The sequence below is a fragment of the Aotus nancymaae genome, unplaced genomic scaffold (assembly GCF_030222135.1).
Source record: "Aotus nancymaae isolate 86718 unplaced genomic scaffold, 86718_ANA_hifiasm-v0.15.2.pri h1tg000049l, whole genome shotgun sequence".
NCBI classification, from domain to species: domain Eukaryota; kingdom Metazoa; phylum Chordata; class Mammalia; order Primates; family Aotidae; genus Aotus; species Aotus nancymaae.
Genome location: NW_026988463.1, coordinates 33,755,076 through 33,781,316, shown reverse-complemented (window position 1 = coordinate 33,781,316; position 26,241 = coordinate 33,755,076). Strand labels below are relative to the sequence as shown.

Here is a 26,241-nt window from a genome sequence, read left to right as displayed (position 1 = left end):
CAGCCTAGGAGACAGAGCAAGACTCCATCTCAAAAAAAAAAAAAGAAAAGAAAAGAAAAGAAAAGGCCAGCCATGGTGGCTCACGCCTGTAATCCCAGCACTTTGGGAGGCTGAGGTAGGCTGAGGTGGGCTGATCACCTGAGGTCAGGAGTTCAAGACCAGCCTGGCCAACATGGAGAAACCCCATCTCATTTTTTTTTTTTAATTAAAAAAAAGGGAAAAAGAAAAACACAGCAAGAGAGACCACAGGGACCAGTAGCCCAGTGTCCTCCCTCTCTCATCCTCTCACCCAGCTCCATAGGGACAGTTGTCGGACTCACGGGGAAAGCCACAGAGAGAAAATGCTTTCAGCTGGGTGTCAGGAAGAACTTTTCAACAGTTGGAGCTGTTGAAACCAAAAGAGTGACCACAGGAGGTAGTGAGCTTCCTATTTGAGTTTGTGTGCAATTAGAGGTTGGATGCCAGTGAGCCCCTTGCAGCCCCAAGATCCCAGGGCTTAGGTGCCCCCCCCCCAGACCCATGTCATCTGCTGTCACCTGCTCCCTGGCATCCCATGTCATCCAGACTGGAGTGTCAGTGGTGACAGAGAACATCAGAGTATCTGGTCTGGAAAAGTAGGCTTGGGGGTGGGGCTAGCCCAAGGCCATAAGCTATGACAGAACAGGATGTGAACCACCATCTGACATGTTATTGCATCCCCCTTTGTGGGCAAAGGGAAGCCTTGGTTGTTGGGAGTAGATGCTTGGTGCCACAAAGAAAAATTAGCACTGAGACAAAGGATTTTTCAGCAACGCAATTTTTACTTCCTGGAATGCGGGAAGGGTACTCTCACTAGCCATCTTGCCATGAGAGAACAATGAACAAAGGAAAGCAGACATATTTTTATCCCTTACGCATTTGGGGTCATCCTTACTGCCGTGTCTGATCTCCATTGGCTGGAGCCAGACTTCACAATCTAAACTAAAACCCGATTAGCTAACAACTTAAAGCTTTTCTAGCCGGGCGCAGTGGCTCACGCCTGTAATCCCAGCACTTTGGGAGGCCGAGGTGGGTGGATCACAAGGTCAAGAGATCGAGACCATCCTGGTCAACATGGTGAAACCCCGTCTCTACTAAAAATACAAAAAAATTAGCTGGGCATGGTGGCGCGTGCCTGTAATCCCAGCTACTCAGGAGGCTGAGGCAAGAGAACTGCCTGAACCCAGGAGGCGGAGGTTGTGGTGAGCTATCACGCCATTGCACTCCAGCCTGGGTAACAAGAGCAAAACTCCGTCTCAAAAACAAAAAAAAAAGCGATCTCGGCTCATTGCAACCTCCGCCTCCTGGGTTCAAGCCATTTTCCTGCCTCAGCCTCCCGAGTAGCTGGGATTACAGGCACGCGCCACCACGCCCAGCTAATTTTTTGTATTTTTAGTAGAGACGGGGTTTCATCATGTTGACCAGGATGGTCTCAATCTCTTGACCTCGTGATCCACCCGCCTCGGCCTCCCAAAGTGCTGGGATTATAGGCGTGAGCCACCGCGCCTGGCCGCTAAAAAAAACTGTTCTAAACAGGTAAAAGCAATGGAGAGCTGGGACATGCCTGTGAACACGTCCTGCACAGATATCTTGGTTAAAGTATAAGGACATAGAAGGTACTATGTGTCTGTAAGCATGGCATGCTTTGAGGTGCATGGTCTGGTGTTTTGGGGCAGCCCACTCTGAAGCTGCTGCCATGAACCCCAGGGCACAGTCCATCACCCCCAAGCCCTAGATCCTACTTGTCCACCACCACCACTTCTTGGCCCTGTAGATTGCATAGGTCTGGCTGCTCAGAGGGAAATCAATGGTAGCAGCCCCGCACAATCCCACTGCTGGACGGTGGGAGAAACAACCGTGTCTGGCTGGGTCTGCGGCCTGCTGGCTGTGAGTCCCTGGGCATCTGCCGTCTTTGGTTTCCTCACCTTGTAAAGGGTTCTGTTGGGTTCCAGGAGAAACACAGATGAGAGAGCAAAAGTGTGGAGCACAACAGGCCTGCATGTAGTCGAGGTTAGACTCTTACCTTTGCTGATTACCAGCCAGGCTCTTCCCATCCCTGAGCCCCAGTCTTCTTCAGGGCATCAGGGCATCTAGGTCTTCAACACAGGTTGAAGCTAATCTGGCTGCTGCTGCTTGCCACCTTTCTTGACTTCAACTGAATGACATAACTGCTCGAAGTCTCAGTGTTTACATCTATAAAGTGGGGTTAAAGAACTGCTGACCCAGACACTGGGTTGAGTGCTTTGCACATTATCATTATCCTTAATGTCCTTGTCATCCATGTCATAGTTTTTTGAGTGCTCACTTTGGGGCAGGGCCTGAGCCTCTGGGCTTTGACTCTCCAGCTTTCTACCATATAAGCCCAGCCACAGCCCAGAGGCCACTAGAGCAGGGGTCCCAGCTAATGCCTCTGTCCTGTTGGGAGAGCCCCAGTTGATGCCCACTTGCTCACCCTGCACAAGTCAAGCTGGGCCAGCCCCTCGTCCCTGGGGCCTGGACCTGGATGTGAACTCAAAGGCTACAGTGGGGGGTGGAAGTGGGGAGGTGGTGGGTGTGCAGGGTGTAGTGCTCAAATGGCTAGTCCAGGGTCTGGGAATGGCAGGGGCATCAAGGGGAAAAGAGCCGACCTGGAGGCCATAAAGTGAAGGAAGGGATGGCCAGGAGGAGGATGGCCAGGTCCAGAGGTCGGGGTTGGGTGGACAAGATGGGGAGACCAGGACGCAGTCTGAAGAGGGGGTGGGAGCTGGTCCGGAAGCGAGCATTCCTGTAGCTCTTCAGAGAGCCCGCACGGTGGGCAGGTGACACATAGTGTCCATGAGGGCATGGACTCAGGGGCGCTTGCGACCTCCAAGAGCGTCCCGGCTGGCAGGGAGCCGCGTAGTCCCCGAAAGCCGCGAGGTCAGAAAGCACTCAGACGCTCGCGCAGCCCTAAGCTTTGGCGCAGCCCCGGGGGCGGAGCGCCAGGAGTCTGCAGCCTCCGAGCGACAGCGCGCCCATCCAACGGGATCCCGGCATGCGGCGCGCCGCCCCGCCCCTCGCCTCACGGCCCAATGGTGAGCGCGCCGGCTGCGGGCGGGGCGGGGACTGGGCTGGCGGCGGTGGCGCGCGGGCGCGGCACCCGGAAGTCGGCGGCGGCGGAGGCGGTGAGTGCGTGGCTGGCTGCCGGGGCTGGCGGACTCCGCTCCTGGTCGGGCCAGTCTGGGCTCAGGGGCACCGGGCTTCGGGCTCTGGGTGCGTGGATGGGGCCAGGCTGTTTGAGGGTGGGTGGGTTGGCCGCACCTCCTCGCCCAGCCTCAGTTTCCCCTCTCTGAGGTTATGGAATAGAGTCAAGCGGCTGGATCGGGGCGACCACGTTGATCCCGGCCGACGAAAATGCCCCGCGCGTTACTAGAAGACGTTTTTAATAATCTCCGCTGGCATGGGGTGCTAGGGACTCTGGCAGGTCGGACCAGACTCGCTGCGGAAAGGCTGAGACTGGCAGGGCTGGGAGCTGCGTGGTACCTGCAGGGTGGGTGGGCTGCGGCCTTGGCCAGCATCAGGGACAGCTCTGGCGCCCTGAGACACGCTATCCCCTACCTGCGGCCTGCTGCAGGCCATCAGGATGACAGCTAATGTGGGTGTAAGTAGATAGCAAGTGCTGGGTCATCCCTGTGCCTTGATGCGGCCTTCCTGGGGTGGATTGGGTAGTTGGATCCCCCCACCCCCACCTCCAGAGCATCAGCAGTAGGGGGTGGCAGGGCTGCACTCAGGCCAGTCCTTGCCCCACTGCTGGGCTTTGCCCGTTTTTCTCTAGGGAAGTGGGCACAGAGGGCTGTTTGCTGAGACCCTCCACCTTCCCTGCCCCCAGCACCTCTCCTTTGCTCCCTTGGCTTCCTGCTGGGCCACAAGCTTTAGAGTGAACCATCTGCCCTTGGACAAGTCCCTGGGCCTCAGGCCTCCTTCCTCTTCAGGAATGTCACATGCCCTGCACTGGCCAGTTCTGTCTGCACTGACCAGGCCTCTCGTGTGGCTCCAGACCTGTTGACCACTGTTTTGCTGCCACTCTGGGCGCAGAGCCCTTCCATGAGGCAGATGTGACGGCAGCTGTAAGGGGTAGCTGAGTAGCTCTTTGGAAGGCTTTCTCATGCTAGCTCATTTGCCTTTGGGCAGCGTTTTGGAGCAAGCATTCGTTGATCCAATCCTGCTCACACAAGGAAAACTCAGGCTAAGGGGGTAGATGGTATTCCCAAGGTCATTCAGAGCCAGGGCCAGCTCCCAGTGCCTCTGCTACTCCTGGGCCACTCTCCTAGGAGTCTTCCTGCATCCATGTCCTGTTGGGTGGGCTGGGGGCAGCTGGAGAGGGTGACTATGTTGTCAGATGGATACAGCAGAGCTTCTGTTCCTCCCCGCAGGATCCTAGTGCTCTGGTGGTGCAGGGTGGGGTGCCCTGGTGCCCCCACCCCTCAGTCCCCTACACAGCTTTGTGTTACTTGCATGTCCTCAGACTGCAGACCCCTCAGACCAAGCCCCTGCCTGCTATGATGTGTGGTGGCCATAGCCCTTCCCTGAGCTAAGATGACTAGCTGTCAGCTCTGCCTGGGCTGCCCAGCCCCTTGTGCTTCCTTGGTGTCTTCACTTGTGGTCTGTTATTCTGATTACGTTTTGCAGTGTATGTAATCGTGTGCAGTGTCCTGGGAACTTGCTCCTGTGCCTGGCCTCTGCACTAGACAGTGAACTTGGAGGGTACCCTGGTGTCTACCCAAGAGTGCTGCTTCTGAAAACACCCATGGAGAAATAAGGGGCTTCTCAGGGACCCCAGAAGGGGTCTGGAGAGAAATGGCCAGGATAGGGAGGCTGGGAAGACTTATCAAAGTAGGGCCATTCTTATCATTGAGACTCCAGATGCGTGAGAAACAGGGCCCATCCTTGGGTGATGTGGCAGTCGGTACATGGCAGCAGCATGGCAGAGCCTGGCCTTTGTTGGCCCCTACCAAAGGGTTTGGTCTATGGCGAAAACAAGCCTATCCCTACCATAGGGATAGGCTCCCTGAAAAAACAAGGTTAACCCAGAAGGACTGAGCTGCCTTTTGAGGTTATTCTGGCAGCTTTTTCCCCTTTTTCTCTCAACTTCGTAATTTTAGATTGCAAAAATAGTTTATGCATGCTTAAAAATAAAAAAAGGCCGGCCTCCATCTCCTGGCAGCTGCTCCCGTGGTGTACTTGCTGACATTTGGGGGTACATCCATCAAGGTCTTCAGTGCTATACTTACTTGAAGTGCTTGCCTTCACCCTCTTTGCGGGTGTGGTAGGAATGCCCCTTTTTTTAACTAACCACTCAGGCCGCAGGGACCGCTGTGAGACTGGCCTGTCCCTGACTTGTGGAGAAGCTGAGTGTTCCTGTCAGGAGGGCCTGAGGGTGGGGCCACCCTGTGTCCAGAGCTTTCTGTGTGCTCACGATGCCTCTTGTTTGTGCTACTCCTTGGAACTGGGAAGAGAGAGTGATCCTCTGGTGTGAGGCTGAAGTAATGCCTCTGAAGCAGTGTGAAGTTCTCCTGAGGAGAGAGTACCACTGTAGAAAATGTGTCATGATAAAATGCCATTTAGGCCTGGCGCAGTGGCTCACACCTGTAATCCCAGCACTTTGGGAGGCCAAGGTGGGTGGATCACCTGAGGTCAGGGGTTCGAGACCAGCCTGGCCAACATGGTGAAACCCGGTCTCTACTAAAAAAAATACGGTAATTAGCTGGGCTTGGTAGTGGGTGCCTGTAATCCCAGCTACTTGGGAAGTTAAGGCAGGAGAATCGCTTGAACCCGGGAGGTGGAGGTTGCAGTGAGCTGAGATTGCGCTACTGCACTCTAGCCTGGGCAACAAGAGCAAGACTCCATCTCAAAAAAAAAAAAATGCCATTTAATAGCCAAACAGAGAGTGTAGATTGGTGAGCTCTTGCTGCGGAGATGGGAGGAGAGCAGAGCATTGCAGTGGACTGGCCACTCAGAGGGTTTCCCGACGTTAGGGCTTTCTCCGCCAAGACTCCGGGAACAGCGACACTGTGTTCCCATGTGTGTTTACCTCCTCTTCTGGCAGTTACTGGGAGCCTGCGTCACATGTCTGTGTCTGCCTTGTCCTTTAAAAAGAGCAGCTCAGGCTTTTGAGCTCCGCCCCGGGGGCTGCCACAGCTGATAGGGTGGGGATTACAAGGGATGGGGATTGGGCTTCCAGCTGCTCAGCCCTGCTCACCACCTCTTGTGGTCATTGAGGCCATTAAATAGGGGCAGCAGACTGTAGGGCTCGGTCGCCCTCTGTTCAGAGACTCACCACGTGCAGCCCTGATAGGAGACTGACTTGACGGCCACCCTCCCAAGTATCTGGGTCCCCTTGGCCCTGTGGTACAAATACCTTGCCGTTCCCTTGTGTGCACCCCTGCCTGTCACCGCTGCTTTCTGCTTCTCACACTTCCCCTCTGCCCACGTGCTATTTTTGCTTTTTCAGTTGTCAAAGGGAAGTGCTTCCACCCAGAGTGTGTGTCCCATCACCTGTGGCCCCCAGGGTCTCCAGATGTGGCGTTGCTGTGACACCCAGCTGCACCCCATCCTGTGCGGAGCCGTCTTGCACTGGGGCTGATTGGGTCTTATCTCGCTTTCTGTAAACAAGTGACTCTTGGGTTCTTTCCTTTCCTTCCCTCACTTCCCCACCCACAGAAATGTCCCAGCCCCAGTAGGGAAGGAGGGCAGGATCTGAACACTTTTTTATTTTTCTTTTTGAGATGGAGTCTTGCTTTATTGCCTCACAAAGCTGAGGCGGGAGAATCAATCGAACCTGGGATTACAGGCATGAGCCATCGCGCCCAGCCAAGTTTTGGACTTTTACTAAATTTGTTACTAAATATTTTTTCCTTTTCTTTTCTTTCTTTTTTTTTTGAGACAGAGTTTCGCTCTTGTTACCCAGGCTGGAGTGCAATGGCGCGATCTCGGCTCACCGCAACCTCCGCCTCCTGGGTTCAGGCAATTCTCCTGCCTCAGCCTCCTGAGTAGCTGGGATTACAGGCACGCGCCACCATGCCCAGCTAATTTTTTGTATTTTTAGTAGAGACGGGGTTTCACCATGTTGACCAGGATGGTCTTGATCTCTTGACCTCGTGTTCTTTCTTTTTTTTTTTTTTTTAAAAGGAGTTTTGCTCTTACTGCCCAGGCTGGAGTACAGTGGCATGATCTCGGCTTACTGCAAACTCTGCCTCCCGAGTTTAAGCAATTCTCCTGCCTCATCCTCCTGAGCAGCTGGGATTACAAGCGTGTGCCACCATACCTGGCTAATTTTTGTATTCTTAGTAGAGATGGGGTTTCACCACATTGGCCAGGCTAGTCTCAAACTCCTGACCTCAGGTGATCTGCCCTCCTCAGCCTCCCAAAATGCTGGGATTACAGCGCTGAGCCACCCCAGCCAGCCAAATATTTTATTCTTTTTAATGCTATTTTAAGTGGAGTTGTTTCTTAATTTCATTTTGCAATGTTCATTGTGTTCTCTTGTTGCCCAGGCTATGGTGCAGTGGTGCGTTCCCAGCTCACTGCAACCTCTGCCTCCCGGGTTCAAGCAATTCTCCTGCCTCACCCTCTTGAGTAGCTGGGATTACAGGCATGCACCACCACACCCCGCTAATTTTTGTATTTTTAGTAGAGACAAGGTTTTGCCACATTGGCCAGCCTGGTCTTGAACTCCTGGCCTCAAGTGATCTGCCCACCTTGGCCTCCCAAAGTGTTGGGATTACTGTCATGAGCCACCGTGCCTGGCCAGTGCACTTTCTTTTGAGGGTGGACCTTACTGTTCCCTGCCAGGAAGCATGCCTACTAAGTGTGCACACTCAGTGTCTGGTGTGACGGATTGTACAAAGTGAACCCAGCCACACAGCTACCACCCATATCACACGTGAAACTACCACCAGGACCCAGACATCTCCCTCGTATTCCCTAGTGGCCTCCTAGACCAGGTGGCCCTGCCCTGCTATCTCTGTCCTCTGCATGAAAAACCAAGCAGAGTTCTGTCTTCTGCCTGGGACCTCCCACTGCCTCGGGAATGGGGGCTTGTTCTGTTCATCACCATGGAAGGGTACAGGCTGGACTTTTCTTACTGTGTCACTTGGGCACCTGTAGAGTGCCTGGCATAGTGAGCAGGGGTTGGGGCATGGCGTGATCCAGGTAGGGTTCAGAAGGTTCTTTGAATAGCCAAGAGGGAGACTTGCCCTCGGCACCCGAGAATGCATTGAAACTAGGGTGACTACTGCAGCATCAGAGGCCTGGTGACACATGCAGGATCTCCAGGGGTTCATGTGACTAGGAGTCCAGCGTGTGGCTGAGGTGAGCCAGACTGGATGGCCAGCAGTCACCTGGGGAGATTAGTGGTGCGTTTGGGACGCATGTGTCGTCCTCACCTCACAGCATTCACACAGGCAGACAGTGTGTCCAAGAGCTTCACCACTCTTGACAACCATGCAAGGTAGTCAAGAAAAAGGAGTTCTCATTTTGGGACAGGGAGGGCCTTCTTTAGCAAGACAGGGCACATGACCACTGTACAGTAACAATGGGGAAATCCCATGTAATATAAGACTGTTTCTGCTAGTCAGCATCAAAGGCAGAGCTGAAAGGCAGGGACAGGCACATGGCTGCCCGCATCACACCGGCCACACTAAGGGTCAGTGAGACAAAGGCCTAGCAGTCAGTACCCACGTTGGTGAATTGTAGGCAAGAACATACAAGCAATCAGCAGTCACAAGATGCCCAGCCAGTGAGGGATGCCCATAAAACCCTAGTGGGAGCATTTCCTGCACCACACACATCCTGGAGGTGGGTGAGTGGTGTCACGTTCTGGTGTCACATGTTAGCGGGAACTTGGCCAAGTCTGCTTGTCTAAAAGTGTCACCCTTGGATGAAGCAGTAATTCTGCCTCCTGGGCCTATCCTTGGAAGGTCCTCAGCTGTTCTCCCACTGCTGTAAAGAAATACCTGACACTAGGTCATTTATAAAGAAAGGTTGAATTGGCTCACGGTTGTGCAGCTTACAATCGTGGCAGAAAGCAGAGCAGGAACCAGCCCTTCACATGGCCAGAGCAGGAGGAAGAGAGAGATGACGGAGGGGCCACACACTTAACCAGATCTCGTGAGAACTTTATCACTGTATGGTACCAAGCGGGGATGGTGCTAAACCTTCATGAGAATTCCGCCCCCATCATCCAATCACTTCCCACCAGGCCCCACCTCCAACACTGGGAATTACAATTCAACATGAGATTTGGTGGGGACAGATCTAAAGCACATCAGCCCATGTGCAGAGCATGTGCTAGGGATGGTTGCTTGATGGTACTAAAACACCAGCCAGAGCTGAGAGGCAGAGCAGCGGGAAAGCTGGGCAGGGACGAGCCACGGGATGTGGCTCTGGTGTAGGCAGACCTGTGTGGCCCGTCAGGGAGAACGGAGCCATGGGACCCTGCTATGTTAACCCAACAGCATACGTGTGCATGCTCACATGTCTGTGCAGGCAGGCTAAGAACACTCTGGCACCACAAGCAACCCTTGGCTGAGGCTTTTTTTTTCTGTTTTGTGAGACTCAAAGTCTTGCTTTGTCACCCAGGCTGAGGTGCAGTGGTGCTGTCATAGCTCACTGCAGCCTCAAACTCCTGGGCTTGAGCGATCCTCCTGCCTTAGCCTCCCGAGTAGCTGGGACTACAGATGCATGTCACCATGCTTGGCTAATTTTTATTATTATTTTATTTTACTTTACTTTTTTGAAACAGAGTCTTGAGTGGCACAATCTCTGCTCACTGCAACCTCCGCCTCCTGGGTTTAAGCGATCCTCGTCCCTTAGCCTCCAGGGTAGCTGGGGTTACAGACCTGCGCTACCACGCCCGGCTAAGTTTTGTATTTTTAGTAGAGACAGGGTTTCACCATGTTGGGCAGGCTGGTCTTGAATTCCTCATCTCAAATGATCCACCCCCCTCAGCCTCCCAAAGTGCTGGGATTACAGCCATAAGCCACCACACCCGGCCTTATTTAATTATATTATTGATATTATATTGAGACAGGGTCTCGCTCTGCTGTCCAAGCTGGAGTGCAGTGACGTGATCATAATTCACTGCAGCCTTGACTTTCCAGGCTCAAGCTGTCCTCCCACCTCAGCCTCTCAAGTAGGTGGAACCACAGGCACATGCTACTGCCCCTGGCTAATTGTTTTTATTTGCTTTTTGTAGAGACAGGGACTTGCTGTGTCCCAGGCTGGCCTTAAACTCTTGGCCTGAAACAGTCCTCCTGCCTCAGCCTTCCAAAGTGCTGGGATGACAGGCGTTGAGTCCTGCCTGGATGGGGCCTTGGCCCGTCGAATGTCATTGGAAATGTTTCCCACCAGAGTGTGCTCCTGGGTGACCTGGGTGATGGAATTAACAACTGTGGGCCCCACCAGCCTCCAGAGCTGCCAGTTGTGGCAGCAGGAGACAGCCTTGGGCTGGGGGCACAGAGAGGCTGAATAGAGTGGGTGGATGAGCAGGCAGCGTGCAAGAGGGATCAGCGTTTCTTGGTGTGATACAAACACTAGAGGAGGTGGTGCTGGTTGGTGTGGGGTGGGCCACTGGCGCGGTCAGGTGCCTGATGCCTGTTGGCCTCCTCGAAAGGGGAGCTAGCAGCAGTGGAGTCTGCAACATGCAAGAGAGTGGCCTGGATTTTCCCTGCAACACTGAGGCCTGCCTGTTCCCCACTGGGTCCTCCATTTGAGGCCCTGTTAGCATGGCCCTCGTCCCCCTTGCTGCTTCTCCCCGTGAGCCTCTGCAAGGTCACTGCCTGCCCTCCACCCCACCCACCTGCCTGTGTGGTGGGCGATGAGTGCCAGGGAAGCAGATCCTTGCTGCCAGGCAGCAGGCTGTGTGCACATCCATCAGGGGGCCAGACCTTGTCCACACAGGGCCCTGGCCGAGGTCACTGCTACTGCTGCTGCTCTCTACCTGTGGCTCTGGCCCATCTTTGGCTAGGCCTTCTGTCTGTGTAGTTTTCTTGTCATGCCTTTTTAGATACCACATGGAGTGAGATTTGGGGTTTGCCTCTTCTTAGAGAGGGAGTTTAGCCCATTTCCACTTGGCTCTTAGGACAGAGGCTCTGTTGGTTCCTCTGAGAAGCCAGGCGAGGAGCCCTAGGCTGGAGAGGGGATTCCTGAGGGCAATGATTTTCAGAAGCAGAAGGTGGGCAGAGAGATGGTGCATGCCGGGAGAGTTCTCGAAAGCATCATCAGCAGATGGGCCCGGAGTGCCTGGAAAGCTTCCGTCCTTCACAGACGGCGCCGTGTACTAAGAATAACCCATGCCAAGTCCAGGCTTTCTTCCCGTTTTGCGGAATTACCAGGTTATTAGACCAGGGGAACGTATGCTGGGATTCTGGGAAGACTTCCACCCGCACTGGTATTCTTAGAGGATGGGAAGTCCTTGGCTGCAGCGTGAAGAGGGCTCTTTCATTCCATTCGTACCTCACAGACCCTCTATCCAGGCCCAGGGGTGCCAGGGGACTCCAGGAGTGTGGGGGGATTTACTCCCCCGGAGAGGCCTGTGCTCTGTCCCTGCTGAGGCTGGCAGCATTTGCAGTCACACAGTGAGCTCACGGTGACTGTCCCCCTCTTATCTCCCTGGCAGTGTTAGCAAAGGCCACACCAGGTCCCAAGTGGTTTATTCCCAGGCCTCCCTGCACAGAGGCTGTGCATGTCCCCTGGGCATTCACTCTAGCTGGCTGGGCTGCAGGAAAGCAGGATGCCTGGCCCGACTAGAGGTGGCATTCTACTGGGAGTGGTAAGTGTTGACTGTCACAAAGGCGACCTCTTTCATCACATCTGTGTGAGAGAAGCTGGACTTCCCTCGGATACGGATGAGCCATACGGACGAGCCTCATGGCCCATATCCTTTCATCCCTTTTGTGTCCACCAGGTCCTCGTATGCTCCAGGAGGCAGTGGTGCAGGCCAGCTGCTCTCGTGACCAGAGCACCAGCACCTCACAGTCCGGTGCATGTCCCTCAGGGTGCACCAGGGCTCTTGTAAACAGAGCGTTCCCATGTAAGCAGTTGCTTTTTTTTTTTGAGACAGTTTTGCTCTTGTTGCCCAGGCTGGAGTGCAATGGCACAAACTCCACTCACTGCAACCTCCACCTCCTAGGTTCAAGCGATTCTCCTGCCTCAGCCTCCCCAGTAGCTAGAATTACAGGTGCGCATCACCACGCCCAGTTAATTTTTGTATTTTTAGTAGAGACGGGGTTTCATCATGTTGGCCAGCTGGCCTCAAACTCCTGACCTCAGGTGATCCACTTGCCTTGGCTTCCCAAAGTGCTGGAATTACAGGTGTGAGCTACTGCGCCCGGCCAGCACTTGCTGTAAAAATTTTAAAAAGGATGTCACTTATGCTAACCAGTCATAAGACTTCCTGAGGCAGGAGAAGAACTTTAGCCCACCGGTTTGAGAACAGCCTGGGCAACATAGTGAGACCCCAGCTCTACCAAAAAATTTAAAAATTAGGGCCAGGTGTGGTGGCTTACACCTGTAATTCCAGTACTTTGGGAGGTCCAGCTGGGCGAATCACGAGGTCAGGAGATCGAGACCATCCTGGCCAACATGGTGAAACCCTGTCTCTACTAAAAATACAAAAATTAGCTGGGCATGGTAGCATGTGCCTGTAGTCCCAGCTACTCAGGAGGCTGAGGCGAGAGAATCACTTGAACCCAAAAGGCAGAGGCACCCCTGCACTCCAGCCTGGGTGACAGAGTGAGACTCCGTCTCAGAAAGAAGAAAAAGGAAAAAAGTTAGCCGAGTGTGCTGGTATGCACCTGTAATCTTAGCTACTTGGGAGGCTGAATTGGGAGGATGACTTGAGCCCAGGAGTTCGAGGCTGCAGTGAGCCATGATCACGTGACTGCACCTGGGCGGCAGAGTGGCAGTGACGTGCTTCCTGAAGTAGCTTCTTTTCTTGTCCTGGCTCAGGAACCTCACCACCATGCTGTGTTGTCCTGCTGCGCTGTGCTGGTGTTGTGGGCTGGTGGCAGGTCATTTGCCCCCCTCACAGGCTCTGCTTTCAGCCCTGGAGTGTAGCTCCTCTCGACTGCTGCCCACACGGCCTCCTGTTCTCAGTCTGGGCCACATATCTGGGCTTTTCTATCCCTGTGGGCCTGGTGAAGCCTGGCCATATACCTGTGTCATGCCAATTGCTTTCAAGATGATGCCCCTCGTAGGACCACATGTCAGCACAGTGACCGCCATGGCCTGGAGGAAGCTGGCTGCCCATCACCAACTTGCCCAGGGACCTCTCGCACCCTGGTGGAGACAGCAGTCTCTGCTGTGGGAGAGCAGAAGGCAGCATGCTGGCTTCCAGGAGTGTCCACAGCGTGGCTGGGCGGAGAGAGTTACAGATGAACAAATCTAGTGCTGAGGCCATCCTGGCTCTCTGAGGGGCTGTCAGGGCATGGGTGCAAAGTCCAGGAGGCCCACTTGACCCCAGCATCCCATATGTGCCTGGTTGGGGTGGCCACCTCACTGCTTCTTCACCCCGAGTCCAACCTGCAGGTGCCCCTCCATGAGCCCCTCCAGGCTCACCTTGCCCATCCCCACCATGTGACCTGGGACTCTTGATGGGTTGGGATCACAGCTGCAGAGCGCACAGCACAGGGAGGAGCTCGTCAGCATCATCTCCCACCTGTGGTGCCCTCCCCAGCCTCCTTCAGGTTGGGGTCGGACCTGCCCTGAGAGCTGGGTTTTGCACTGCCTGCCCCACCTGCTCTGTAACCTACTTCCCCAACTGCTATCCTGAGGCCAGGTGACGGGATGCAGGGGAGTGAGCACTTTCTGCTTGGAGGGGATGGGCACGTGGCCATCTGACTGCTTCTGCAAGCCTGTTGGTTGTTTGCAGGCTGCCTTCATGGTTTCAGTCCCCCGGGGCAGGCAGAGTCCTGTGCAGGATGCAGTGACTGGGCGTGACTTCCTACAGATATTCAGATGTCACTGGGCTGTGGCCTCTGAGGCCCAGGGCAAGGCTGCTGGCTGGATCCCAGGCCCTCCTCCCTGCCTTTTCCTCCAGCTGCTCTCTGTGGTCTGGCTCTGGCTGCCTGGGCCTCAGGGCCAACCCTGCATGGCTTTGACCACTCTGTGGCCTTCTTGGACTGCCGAGGACATGCCGAGAGTTCTTTGGGTTGGCCCGAGTGCTGACCCCAGGACAGGTGGGGACAGGCAGGGTGGGGCATCACCTGGAAAGCCAGGCACGTTTCTCCCTGGGACACCAATTCTCCTGTAGAGTTGGCCAGCTCGGGCACCCTTGAGGGTGAGCTCTGTGTAGCACAAGAGATGCCCTGAGGAGCCCAGCCTCATCTGGTGTGATGGGACGTGTGTAAGTTGTGGGAAATGGTCCTGGCTGCCTGTGTGCCCACCTGCCCTGTGCCCAGGTCAAGATGTGGTGACCAAAAGGACAAGGACTATATCCACGGCTCCCTCCCAGAGCTCGGCAAGTCAGCAGGCATGGGAGGGTGTTAGAATGCTGTAGTGCGTCTGTGTGGGGGCCATGCTGCACCTAGGGAACCTCAGGGCTTGGCTCAGGGAGCACATAGGGGCCCAGGCATAGGCAAGGTCACAGGTTGGGGGAGGTGAAACTGGCAGGGGAAGGGGGAGACCTGCTGGCCAGAGCTGGGTCGGGGGCCGGTGGGCAGTGAGCCTGGCTCGAGCAGGGGGCGAGGGATTGGAGAGAAAGGCAGTTCCTGATGGTCCCCTCCCCAGGGGCTGGCTTTCCTCTGGTCCTTCCCTCCCAATGACCGCGTCTTCGTCAAGGCCACAGCCCTGGGCTCTGCGCCCACACCTCCAGTGCCAAGCTGTCCAGAGATCCATTGATGGCCTTCCTTGGACCACGGAGCCCTCCCTGCCACTGGTGCCTGGAGGGCTGGTCTGCTGCCCCAGCACCCTGGCCACCTAGGATGGTAGGGTCCTGCAGCTGAACTGGAGGTACCTTTCTGTCTGGCCTGTGGGTATCAGTGGCCAGAACTGCCCTCATCCATGGCCTTGCCAGCAGCTTGGCGTGCAGCCCAGGGAAGGCTGAGGTCAGCTGAAGCTGAGACCAATGGCCTTCTCTAACACCCCAGAGGAGCATGTCCCTGGTGAGCAGGCCTTGGGCTCTAGGCCAGGGGGATTCCAGTAGGGACTGGCTGGCAGGGCTTCTTTAGTGACTGCAGCCAGGGGTTCTCATGTGCAGGAAAGACCAGCTCCTCCAGCGTGAGCGGACTTCTGTCTTCTGGCCACATGGTGAGTGCTGGGCCCACCCCATCAGTGGCACCTAGCAAGTGGACACCTGGGAGCACTCCCAAAGTTCAGCGTGCTCCCCAACTTCCTGCACTGCATTCAGGATGGTTCTGCCACATCAGCTGCACCTGATCTGCTCTTAAACCCACAGCTGAGCTTTAATGTGCAGTCACTGAAGCTTTCATTTCTAAAACAACTTCCTAAGAGTTCCTTTTGGCCGGGCGCAGTGTCTCATGCCTATAATCCTAGCACTCTTTGGGAGGCCAAGGCAGGCAGATCACCCGAGATCAAGAGTTCGAGATTGTCCGGGCACGGTGACTCACGCCTGTAATCCTAGCACTTTGGGAGGCTGAGGTGGGTGGATCACCTGAGGTCGGGAGTTCAAGACCAGCCTGGCCATCATGGAGAAACCCCATCTTTATAAAAAATAAATAAATAAATAAATTAATTAATTAATTTAAAAGAAAAAGAGTTCGAGATCAGCCTGAACAACATGGAGAAACCCTGTCTCTACTGAAAATACAAAATTGGCTGGGCATGGTGGCTCACACCTGTAATCCCAGCACTTTGGGAGGTTGAGGCGATCAGATCACGAGGTCAGGAGATGGAGACCATCCTGGCCAACATGGTGAAACCCCGTCTCTACTGAAAATACAAAAATTAGCTGGACGTGGTGATGCATGCCTGCAATCATAGCTGCTTGAGAGGCTGAGGTAGGAGAATTGCTTGAACCTCGGGGGCGGAGGTTGCAGTGAGCCGAGATTGCCACAGCATTCCAGCCTGGTGACAGAGCGTGACTTCGTCTCCAGAAAAAAAAAAAAAATTAGCTGTGCGTGGTAGTGTATGCCTATAATCCTAGCTACTGGGGAGGCTGAGGCAGGAGAATTGCCTGAACCTGGGGAGGCGGAGGTTGCGATGAGCCAAGATCACGCCATTGCACTCTAGCCTAGGCAACAGAACAAAACTCAGTCTCAAAAAAAAAAAAAGAGTTCCTTTTCCTGCTTTGTAAACCCAGTTTTTCCCCTGCAGATGTTTCTGAGCTGTTTTCTTTCTGCCATCAGAGCATGGTTGGTTGATGATGTGTGTGTGGGTATCTTTCTGCTGGTTCTTGCTCATGGTGCTTCTTTCATTATGTGGTTCCTTCTGACTGTGGACTGCTTCTGGTCTTTCAAAAATGATTTTGAGACTTCCTTGAAGTATAGGATGAACTTTGGCCACAGGGGCACTACCAGTGCTGGAGCCCCTTAAACCTGTGCTTGGCTTGCAGGTCCTCGTACCCCCAGTGTGGACCTGGACAACTGGCCATGCCACAGCTTCTCAGGAACTTCCCCTGACTTTCGTGCAACGTCTCCATGACCCCTGCGGGTGGCTACTGCTGTAGCTCATCTCTCCCTGAGTGTTGCTCTTTGGAGTCCCAGCCTAACTTAGGAGAGAGTCTCCTGTTAGGTTCCCCATCTCGTGGGGGTGGCTGGGACTTGTCTTCTGTCTCCCTCGCCCCTGAGGCCACCAGAGCACGAGCCCCAGTGTGTCCATTCTATGCAGAGTGGTGGCCAGCAGACCATCTCAAATGGCTGTACATCCCCCAACACCCAGTGCATCTGCAGGTAGCAACACCTTGCCTGCACACCCACCAGCTCCTCACTGGAACAGATGGTCCCCAGTGGCCATCCCTGATGCCCATGCCTGTGGAAGCACGTACACTGAGCTCTCTTTACCTCCCTTCCCACTCGTTAGACTTTTCTTGGAGGAATCTTTTTGCCTCTCATCAGTATTTGAACAGCTTCTTGGCTGTCCCATGTCCCAACTGTGGGCACTGGCTCTGCCCTGGAGCCATGTCATTAAATCACTGCACACGTGTACATTTCAGGGAACTTGGGTGTCACCCTGGCTGGCCTCAGGATCTAATCTCAGTCCTCCACTCATTTGCATTTCAGAAAACTGGCGGCTGGGTCCCAGAGATCCCTGCGTGGGGATGAGGTGTGTGCTAAGTGTGTAGTCACCCATTGTGTCCCCGCCACGTGTCCATGCCAACTGCTATGGGTGCGTTGGGCCCTCGGGTCCTGTGGGATGGTGAGTGTGTGTGCTGAGTGGGGCCTGTAGGGCTGGCATCCCAGGTGAGTGGGCCATGCTGTCCTGCCTGGCAGGATGCTGATGGAGGCAGGGCTGCCTTCATTGGAGGCATGTAGGGTGGAGTTGGTGCTGTTGCAGGGGAGGAGATGTGCATGTGGGGGCGGGGTCTGGAAGGAAAAACGTACACAGTGGTCCATTTCCAAGACAAAATGTCTTAAATGGGCTTAGGTGAGCAAACTACAGAAGAAACAGGATCTACCAGGCTCCTGCTTGGATAGCCAATGCGTGCTAATCGGCCTTCCTCTTTCCCCCATTGCCCCCCATGTAGTTGCCTTCACCCGAACCAAAGAAGTTTAGTTTAAGATGAAAGTTTACTAGCCTGCAGAATAGCTCGTTTTGTCTGTTCATTATCAGCCTACCCTGCTACTTAGGTGGTAAGTTAAATACTTAAAAAGCTCGTGAGCTAACTAGGATTGCAGTGCACTGTGGCTGCAACAAAATACAGCAAAACAACCCTGAAAAATAAACACCTGAAGCCCCTTCCCAACAGTCAGTAGGCGATGTCCGGGAAGATTGTGACCTCATAGTACTCAGCCTGTGGGGAACCAGGGAGGGACCTGCGCACTAGGGGATAAATTGCTTATTGCAACTGGGTATGCCTGCCTGTCAGACACCTGATCTTGCAAGAATGTCATTAAAAGTCTTACTCTCTCTTCTCCGGGTCTCTGAGTCCATTCTTTAGGCTTGGATGGGTAAGTTTGTTTCTCACAGTGTGGCTCCTGCACTCACTGCTGCTGCCCCCTGGGGCCCACTCAGCACCTCAGCTTGGTGTGTCCAGGCCCCAAGAGTGCCACGGTGCTGAGGGGATGCTTCTGTTCAGGGCTGGTGTTCAGATGTGGGAGGTAGTTCTGCCCCGGGCCCCTGAGCCTTGCAGGTGGTGGAGAGAGTCTGGCCAGTGCCGATGAGCATGTGGGTTTGGGAGGTGTTTGTGTGGCACAGGCCAGCGATGTGGTGTCCAGCATGCAGTTCTCCCACACCCGGCAAGCACTGCAGGCAACACAGGTGGTTTTGTTCTGGCTTGCTACAGGATCGGAGGGTGGCCCTGCTGTCTGCCATCCACTCAACTCAGCGTTTTCCTTTTCTCCGCAGACCTCGTGACCCGTGTGAGCAGAGCTGCCCTGCACCACCATGTGCATCATCTTCTTTAAGTTTGATCCTCGCCCTGTTTCAAAAAATGCATACAGGTAACCCCCTTGCTCTGCGTCTGCTGTGCCTTGCAGGGTCCCAGGTGCTCAGCCAGTTCTCATGCCACCTGGGCTGCTGCATGTGGGAAGGTGTGTGGGCCAGGCTGGGGCTGCACAGGCCTGGCACTGCCCTCCGGGACAGGGTCACTCAGTGCGGGATGCTGTCAGAATGCCTCTCAGGGCGGGGACTCTAGTTGATGTACAAAGATGTGAAGACTCAGCCACAGAAGGTGTTGGGTACCAGCCCCAGCCCCGTGCATGGGTGCCCTTAGCCCTGGCGTGATGAGAGATTGAGAAAAGGAAATAAAGACAGAGACACAAGAGTAGAATTCACCGTGTTGGCCCCTAGCTCTGGGCTCCAAACACTTTTATTATGTGCATAATCTCATTGATCTTATGGGCATGGAAGGAGAGGGTAAAGGAGTTAGGTAAGATAACCTGTGGGGAGAACACTTGAGATCCTTCTAAGACATGCTAAACCGCCACCGGGCGCGGTGGCTCACGCCTGTAATCCCAGCACTTTGGGAGGCCAAGGCAGGTGGATCACAAGGTCAAGAGATCGAGACCATCCTGGTCAACATGGTGAAACCCCATCTCTACTAAAAATACAAAAAATTAGCTGGGCATGGTGGCGCGTGCCTGTAATCCCAGCTACTCAGGAGGCTGAGGCAGGAGAATTGCCTGAACCCAGGAGGTGGAGGTTGTGGTGAGCCGAGATTGCGCCATTGCACTCCAGCCTGGGTAACAAGAACGAAACTCCATCTCAAAAAAAAAAAAAAAAAAAGACATGCTAAACTAGTGCTCTGAGTTTATCACCGATTGTTATGAAGGTGCGGCTGCATCAGAACTATAGCGGATGAGGAGTCACCCAGTCTGACCACTCTCAATGCATCAAGGGGCTTTTATCTCCGAGCTTTGGGGACATAGAGCAATTAAAATCACGCCATACAGAACCTAGGCAGAGCCTGAGGTGTTCTGTGATCTCTGCCCTGCGAGGCTTTTCTCCTCCTTGCCAGCTCCCATCTGCAAAGACCCTCCCGGATCTTGTGAGCAGAGGTCACCTCCCTTCTCGGAGATCTTTGCATGAGCCCTCGTTATGAGGCCCTCATGCAGTCTCCATGTTGAGAAGGCATTCCTGGGACCAGAGCAGTATTGCCTGCTCTGAAACCACCCGAGGTATTCCCTGGTGTCACTGTGCCCTCGGATGGTCTTTACCTTAGACCTCCTGTAGCCACTTGATTTCTAATTAACTGCACCAATAATATAGTTTAGTTTGGTGTATAAACTTCAGTGTACTCTGAGACAAGCAAGCTTAGAATTATTTAGCTAGAATTAACATAGGTCTCCCCTTGGCCATCTTGACCCGCAAAAGGCAGCTGTGCAGGTAGGACAGAAGAGTGACGTGTCCAGGTGGGCTGCAGCTCTATGGGCTTTAGGTGGGGGTCGGGCAGCAGAACTGGGGCAACAGTGTCAGTGAGCAAGAGCCAGCTTGGGCTGGCAGGTCACAGGTGCTGGTGAGAAGTTGAGGTGGCGGCCAGCCTGAGGTCTATATATGAGTCCTGAGCTGAGGAAGAAGGACTTGGGGAGGAGGGGATGCTGGGGACCAGCCAGAAGAGACAGAAAACCAAGGCCAGGATCCACCCCTGACCCTGGACTCAGGATGGCCACACCTCCATTCCCCAGAACACCCCAGCATTTATTCACATGGAGAATGAGGCAGAGATGTAACCCACACCCAAAATGAAACTTGAAACCACTCTCTAATGGAATTGCTCGGGAAGATTTCATCATTTTAAAATCTATATTTTGATTTGAACCATTTCAAGAGGGTCTCAGATTTGAGTCACTGCAAAGTTGCATAGACACCATGCTGCCTGACTTCAAGACAATGAAGTCATTTCAGGCCAGGGAATAGGGAAGGAGGTGCGTCTGGGGTTTTCCCTTTTTGCAGTTTGGTGATGGCAGGGCCAGGCCAGGGTCCAAGTGGCAGACAGCATGCTGCAGGGTAAATGGAAGTAATATTAAGAACTATTGACTGCCACAGGGGCTGGAGTCGTGTGGGGGTGGCTCGTGAGTGAGCAGAACTCTAAAGAATGTAGGAATAGAGCCAGGCGTGGTGGCTCACGCCTATAATCCCAGCACTTTGGGAGGCCGAGGCAGGTGGATCACGAGGTCAAGAGATTGAGACCATCCTGGTCAACAAGGTGAAACCCCGTCTCTACTAAAAATACAAAAATTAACTGGGCATGGTGGTGTGCACCTGTAGTCCCAGCTACTCGGGAGGCTGAGGCAGGAGAATTGCTTGAAACCAGGAGGTGGAGGTTGCGGTGAGCCGAGATTGTGCCATTGCACTCCAGCCTGGGTAACAAGAGCAAAACTCCGTCAAAAAAAAAAAAAAAAAAAGAATGTAGGAATAATAGGGTGAGGAACAGCCACTGTCCCCAGGGCTGAGCTGGGGTGCCCAGGGCAGAGCTCCCTCTTCCACCCTCAGCTAAGATCCAGACCTTGCTGGAGAGGGCACACCACGGCCATCTGGATGTCCTGGAAGTCCCTGGGGTGCCACGCTGGCAAGGCTTCCTGGAAATTTGCCTTCTAGGGTGCCTGGTAGCTGTCACAGGGTGGCTGCTAGGGGAAGGTGCTGACTGCTGGGTGCTGGCTGTTGTGCCCTCAAGAGCTGGGAAAGCCTCACTTGTTGCAGAAGCCTCCTGAGAAAGAATGCAGGAGCTGGGAAAGAAGCCTTCCTCCTCCAGTATCTCTCCAGCGCCCTTTTCTGACAAAACTTAACGTGGAACCAGCTGATGTTCAGCCCCATTATCACAGAGCAGGTGATGCAGGGTGAACTTGGAGCTGAGATGCGGTATATCCGTAACTGTCACGGTGTAGCCTTTGGCTCCTCAGCTTTCCTACACACCCTTCTATGCTCACTTAAACTCCCATGTGCCAGCCAAGCAACTGTATTTCTATCTAGCAAAGAAGTTCCCAAATAAAGAGACATAGCCCAATGGCCCCTGAAGCTGCCACTGGCTGCGTTCCATTACTTCCAGATTTAGCCACAGCCTCACTTGATACTGTGTTTCCAAAGTTACCTCTGACCGCCTGCACATAGAATAAAACCGGGGAGAAGGAACAAGACAACAGAGCATACACAGCACGCCCATAGGCAGCAGAAAGGAGCTGCGCACCAGCGTTCTCGCTCCTGGGCACACACCAGGCTGTGGCTGGGCCCTGGCTTCCTTCTGCTGCACTCAGCCAGGACCTCTGCTGCTCTCGGATGCATACCTGGGGGATGGCCTGAGGCTTGGTTTTAGTTGCTGTAGTTTTCCACCAGCCAATCCCCTCGGGCCTGGGAGCTGGGACTCAGCGGCTCATCCACGGAGCATCTCTGCCTGCCTGGTCATTGCCGGGAGAGGCTCTGCTTCCACTGACTAGCCAGCAGGGCCACACTCCAGGCCTCCACGTTCACCAGCTGGGCCTCACAGCACCTCACAGGTCACCCTGACCTCAGGTCAGCCCGAGCCCCTGGGACTCTCCTTCACTCACTGTTTCCCTCCTGCCACTTCCTTGGCCACAGTCGGCTAACTGGGAAACAGGCAAGAGTAACCCAGGGTGAAAACTGCCAGGCCTTGTCCGTAGGGTGTACACTGTGGCTATCACAGCTGGTGCTCAGGGAGGTGGGAGGACAGTCCCTTTGAGTCCATTCCCATGAGGCAGAACCAGTGAGAGGACAGAACCCTGGCCTGGGCTGTCCACAGTCACAGGGCGTTGTGAGCTAAACCATGTCTCCCGCAAATGCCCATGTTGAAGTCCTAACTGCTGGCACCTAAGAATGTCACTGCATTTAGAGGCGGAGCCTTTAAAGAAGTGATTAAGGATGGCTGAGTGCGGCGGCTCATAACTTTAATCCCAGCACCTTGGGAGGCTGAGGCAGGAGGATTGCTTGAAGCCAGAAGTTCAAGGCTGCCCTGAGCTTTGGTCACACCACTGCACTCCAGCCTGGGTGACGGAACTAGACAATGACTCTTAAAAAAAATGATTAAGGCAAAATAAGGTCAGGTGGGTAGGTCCTAATCAGTATGGTGGGTGATGCAGATACACACAGGGGAAGCTAGTGTGTGTACAGAAATAGAGGCAGTCCTCTGCATACCAAGAAGCCCTCAGAAGGAGCCAGCCCTACTGATGCTTTGATCTTGGACCTCCAGTCCCCAGTGCTGTGAGACATTAGTGTCTGTTGTTGCCAAACGCCTACTCTGTGGTGCTTAGTTATGGCAGCTCTAGGAAATTAGCACTCGGGAGAGCTGGCCGGCTCCGTGTGGGTTTCAGGGTGGCTTCCTGCAGGCTGCCAAAGAGACTTGACCTGCCTGGGGTGCTTGCATCTCTGGGGAGGAAGCTTGAGAGCTGGCCTGCAGGTGCTGGTCTGTGCCACCCGGCTCCCTGAGTGGAGAGGAGGAGGGTTGACATGGCCTCTCGTGCTATCACTCAGAGCCCATGTGTCACTGCCGGGACCCGCCCTGTGCGTCCTGCCATTCAATTGACCTTGGCATTTCTCTGGACTATTTTCTGAAGGCCTAAGCCAGGGATGAAGTATGCTACCTCCGGGTGACTGAGCAAATGTGCACCGTGTTTTCCTGACTTCGTGGGAGGGTGTGAGGCACCTCTGGTGGCTGCTTCTGCTCTAGCTGTGGGGTGTCCAGCCGGGGGAAAGGCACGCTGCAGGCTGGGGCACAGGGGCTTCTGCAGAGCCCCTGCCAGCACTTCTGCAGCATTTCGGGAGGCCTTGTGCAGGTACCTAGCTAGTCTGGGCTGGGCTCCTCACCTGTGGACTGGGGTAAAAAGTGGGGTGCTTTAAGCCACTGTGCTTTTATTATTATTATTATTATTATTATTATTATTATTTTTTACTCCCCCCCCAGTGCAGTATATTATTATTTTTGAGACAGGATCTCGCTCTGTTGCCTGGGCTGGAGTACAGTGATACAATTATAGCTTACTGCAGCCTCAAACTCCTCGCTTCAAGCAATCCTCCCACTTAAGCATGCCTGAGTAACTGGGGCTACACCATGCCTGGCTAATTTTTTTTTTTTTTGTAAAGACATGGTCTCACTATGTTGTGCAGGGTGGTCTCGAACTCCTGGGCCCAAGCGATACTCTTGCCTCAGCCTTTCAAAATGCTGGGATTACAGGCATGAGCCACCAGGCCCGGCCTAGGCCACTGTGTTTGGTAATTTAATACCCATCACAGAAAACCAAAACACCACAGCAAGATAACACGGTCACTCCATCATGTCACCCTATCTCTTTCAAAACTGCTTGTTTACGGCCGGCTGGGTGCAGTGACTCACACCTGTAATCCCAGCACTTTGGGAGGCTGAGGTGGGAGGATCACTTGAGGTCAGGAGTTTAAGACCAGCCTCACCAACATAGTGAAAACTCATCTCTACTAAAAATATAAAAGTTAGCCTGGCATGGTGGTGCACGCCTGTAATCCCAGCTACTAGGGAGGCTGAGGCAAGAGAATCGCTTGAGTCTGGGAGGCAGAGGTTGCAGCGAGCTGAGGAGATAGCACCACTGCACTCCAGCCTGGGTGACAGAGTGAGACTCCGTCTCAAAAAAAAAAAAAAAAAAGCTGCCAGTGACAGCCCCATGTGATGCCCATTGCTGGCTCCAGCCTGAAGTGGCTGCAGGATAAGTTGTTACTGCATGGGGCAGCTTCTGTGGGGTCACCACTGAGGGTTTGATCATTGGATCTCAGGCCAGAGTACCTCCTACCTACCTGTCACCAAACTGTGCCCCAGATGGTACACACACTCACTCCGCAACAGAACACACTCACCCCCTGAGATGATGTACATACTCATGCCCCCAGACGGTGTACACACTCACCTTGCAGCAGCGTGAGTGTCAAATGGTGATGGATAATTAGTGGTTTTAGTTATTGGAACAAAATAAAGCCAGGGTGATTTTCCATCCTCGGGGATCTTGCCATGGTGGGAGCATCCCTGTCTCTCCGGACGTGGGGTGCAGATAGGGTTCTATCCATGTGCAACCTCACCAGGGATGACTGAGAGAGCTACTTCCTCCTCCCTTTGGGGCTCGATCTGGGTACTCAGCACGCTGGCTCATCCCTGAGTTATGTATTCGATGAAATCCTTGGCAAACCACCAGCAATTCAGCTCAACAGTGACTGCTGGGACAAAAATAACCTGGTAATTAATGTTCCTGAGTTATTAGGCAAACATACATAATTGCTCCTTATTTAAAAACAGACAGCTGAGCATCTTAGGACAGAAGTCCCTGCTCAGTCAGCTTTTCTTCTTACTTCCCCACTTTATTTTCCCCTTGCAAGAGCATTATGTCAGAATCAGCACCCGAAGCCAACTGCACCAGCCTGGCTTGGGGTTGGACTGGGCTTAGGTGTCCCTGGCTCCCTGGGCTCCTGTTCAACTGCTCTGGAATGTGGGAGCAGGGAAGGAAGGTTTTTTTTTTGAGATAGAGTCTCGCACTGTCACCCAGGCTGGAGTGCAGTGGTGCAGTCTCAGCTCACTGCAATCTCCGCCTCCTGTGTTCAAGCAATTCTGCCTCAGCCTCCCTAGTAGCTGGGACTACAGGCATGTGCTACCATGCCCAGCTAATTATTTTGTCTTTTTAGTAGAGACAGGGTTTCACCATGTTGGCCAGGTTGGTCTCGATCTCCTGACATCGTGATCCGCCCGCCTCAGCCTCCCAAAGGGCTGGGACTACAGGCGTGAGCCACTGCGCCTGGCCGGAGGAAGGTATTTAAGAGAGAATGCTGAGCGGAACCACAGGCAGCTTGACCTCACCCATGGGGTGGAGGAGCTCTTATCCCAGACCCTGGCACATCCCCACCATAGCACTCAGGGACTGTGGTGTTCTCCCTTCTCCTGCCCGCTGGCCAGGCCACAATCAATGGGCACCTTCTACAGGAGTGCCTCTTGTAGTCTAGGGCAGGTACACTGCCTTGTACTAGCACTGTCCAGCCCAGGAAAGGTGGACTCAGCTACCATCCCTGCTGCAGAGGTTGGGGGGCACCTCTGCCCAGAAGGGACATGGAGATTTGGGCCAGGTCTGGGTTGAAATATGGCATTTAGAGGTACAGAGGATGGTTCTATGAAAGGCTGAGGCTCATATCAGGGACAGAGACCACCTCCTGCTACCCCAGGCAGCACATCCTCGAGACCTGGTGCAGCCCTGGGGCCAGCTGGGCATCCGAGCAGGCTGAATGGGGCACCCTGAAGGTGGTGAGGCTTCCGTAGCAGACCCCAAGGGTTCTAGGGCATGGCACAGTTCCTGGCAACAACCAACAGCATTTCCCCAGTTCTGCAGGCAGGAAGCTTCGGGGGCAGGTGCTGAGTGGGGGGCACACATGTGCACACAGGTGTGAACACCTCCAAGGGCATGAGTGGTGGGTGCAAGTACCAGTTGCACTCTCAGTTTTATGAATGTCTATTATTTCACATTTCATCAGGAGCAAATGTTTTGTGAAATTGATGTGCAGTGATCATATGGAAATTATTTTTAAGCACTTGTCAGGATCTAACCACTGCACCTTGGTTTCAGGCTTACAGTGTGAGCCCTGCTCCTTGGAGCTGCCTCTCCATGGCACAAGTGCTCAGGGGGTCTTCAGCCATCA

At 54.0% G+C, this 26,241-nt stretch overlaps 1 protein-coding gene across 8 annotated transcripts in view; it reads left to right on the top strand.

Moving 5' to 3' along the window:
- The first annotated feature begins 3,137 nt into the window (after window positions 1-3,137).
- Window positions 3,138-26,241, top strand: part of TANGO2 (transport and golgi organization 2 homolog) — a 44,121-nt gene continuing 21,017 nt past the window's right edge. For 5 of the 8 annotated variants that reach the window (XM_064362820.1, XM_064362819.1, XM_064362818.1 and 2 more), the window contains exons 1-2: window positions 3,160-3,249; window positions 18,499-18,593. In XM_064362820.1, coding sequence (XP_064218890.1) covers window positions 18,538-18,593 — 56 coding nt within the window. In that variant the 5' untranslated portion in view covers window positions 3,160-3,249; window positions 18,499-18,537. Of the gene's footprint in view, window positions 3,250-18,498; window positions 18,594-18,629; window positions 18,826-19,555; window positions 19,564-26,241 lie in introns of those variants that run through there. The other 3 variants (XM_012454200.3, XM_012454206.2, XM_064362821.1) reach the window with 3 other exon arrangements.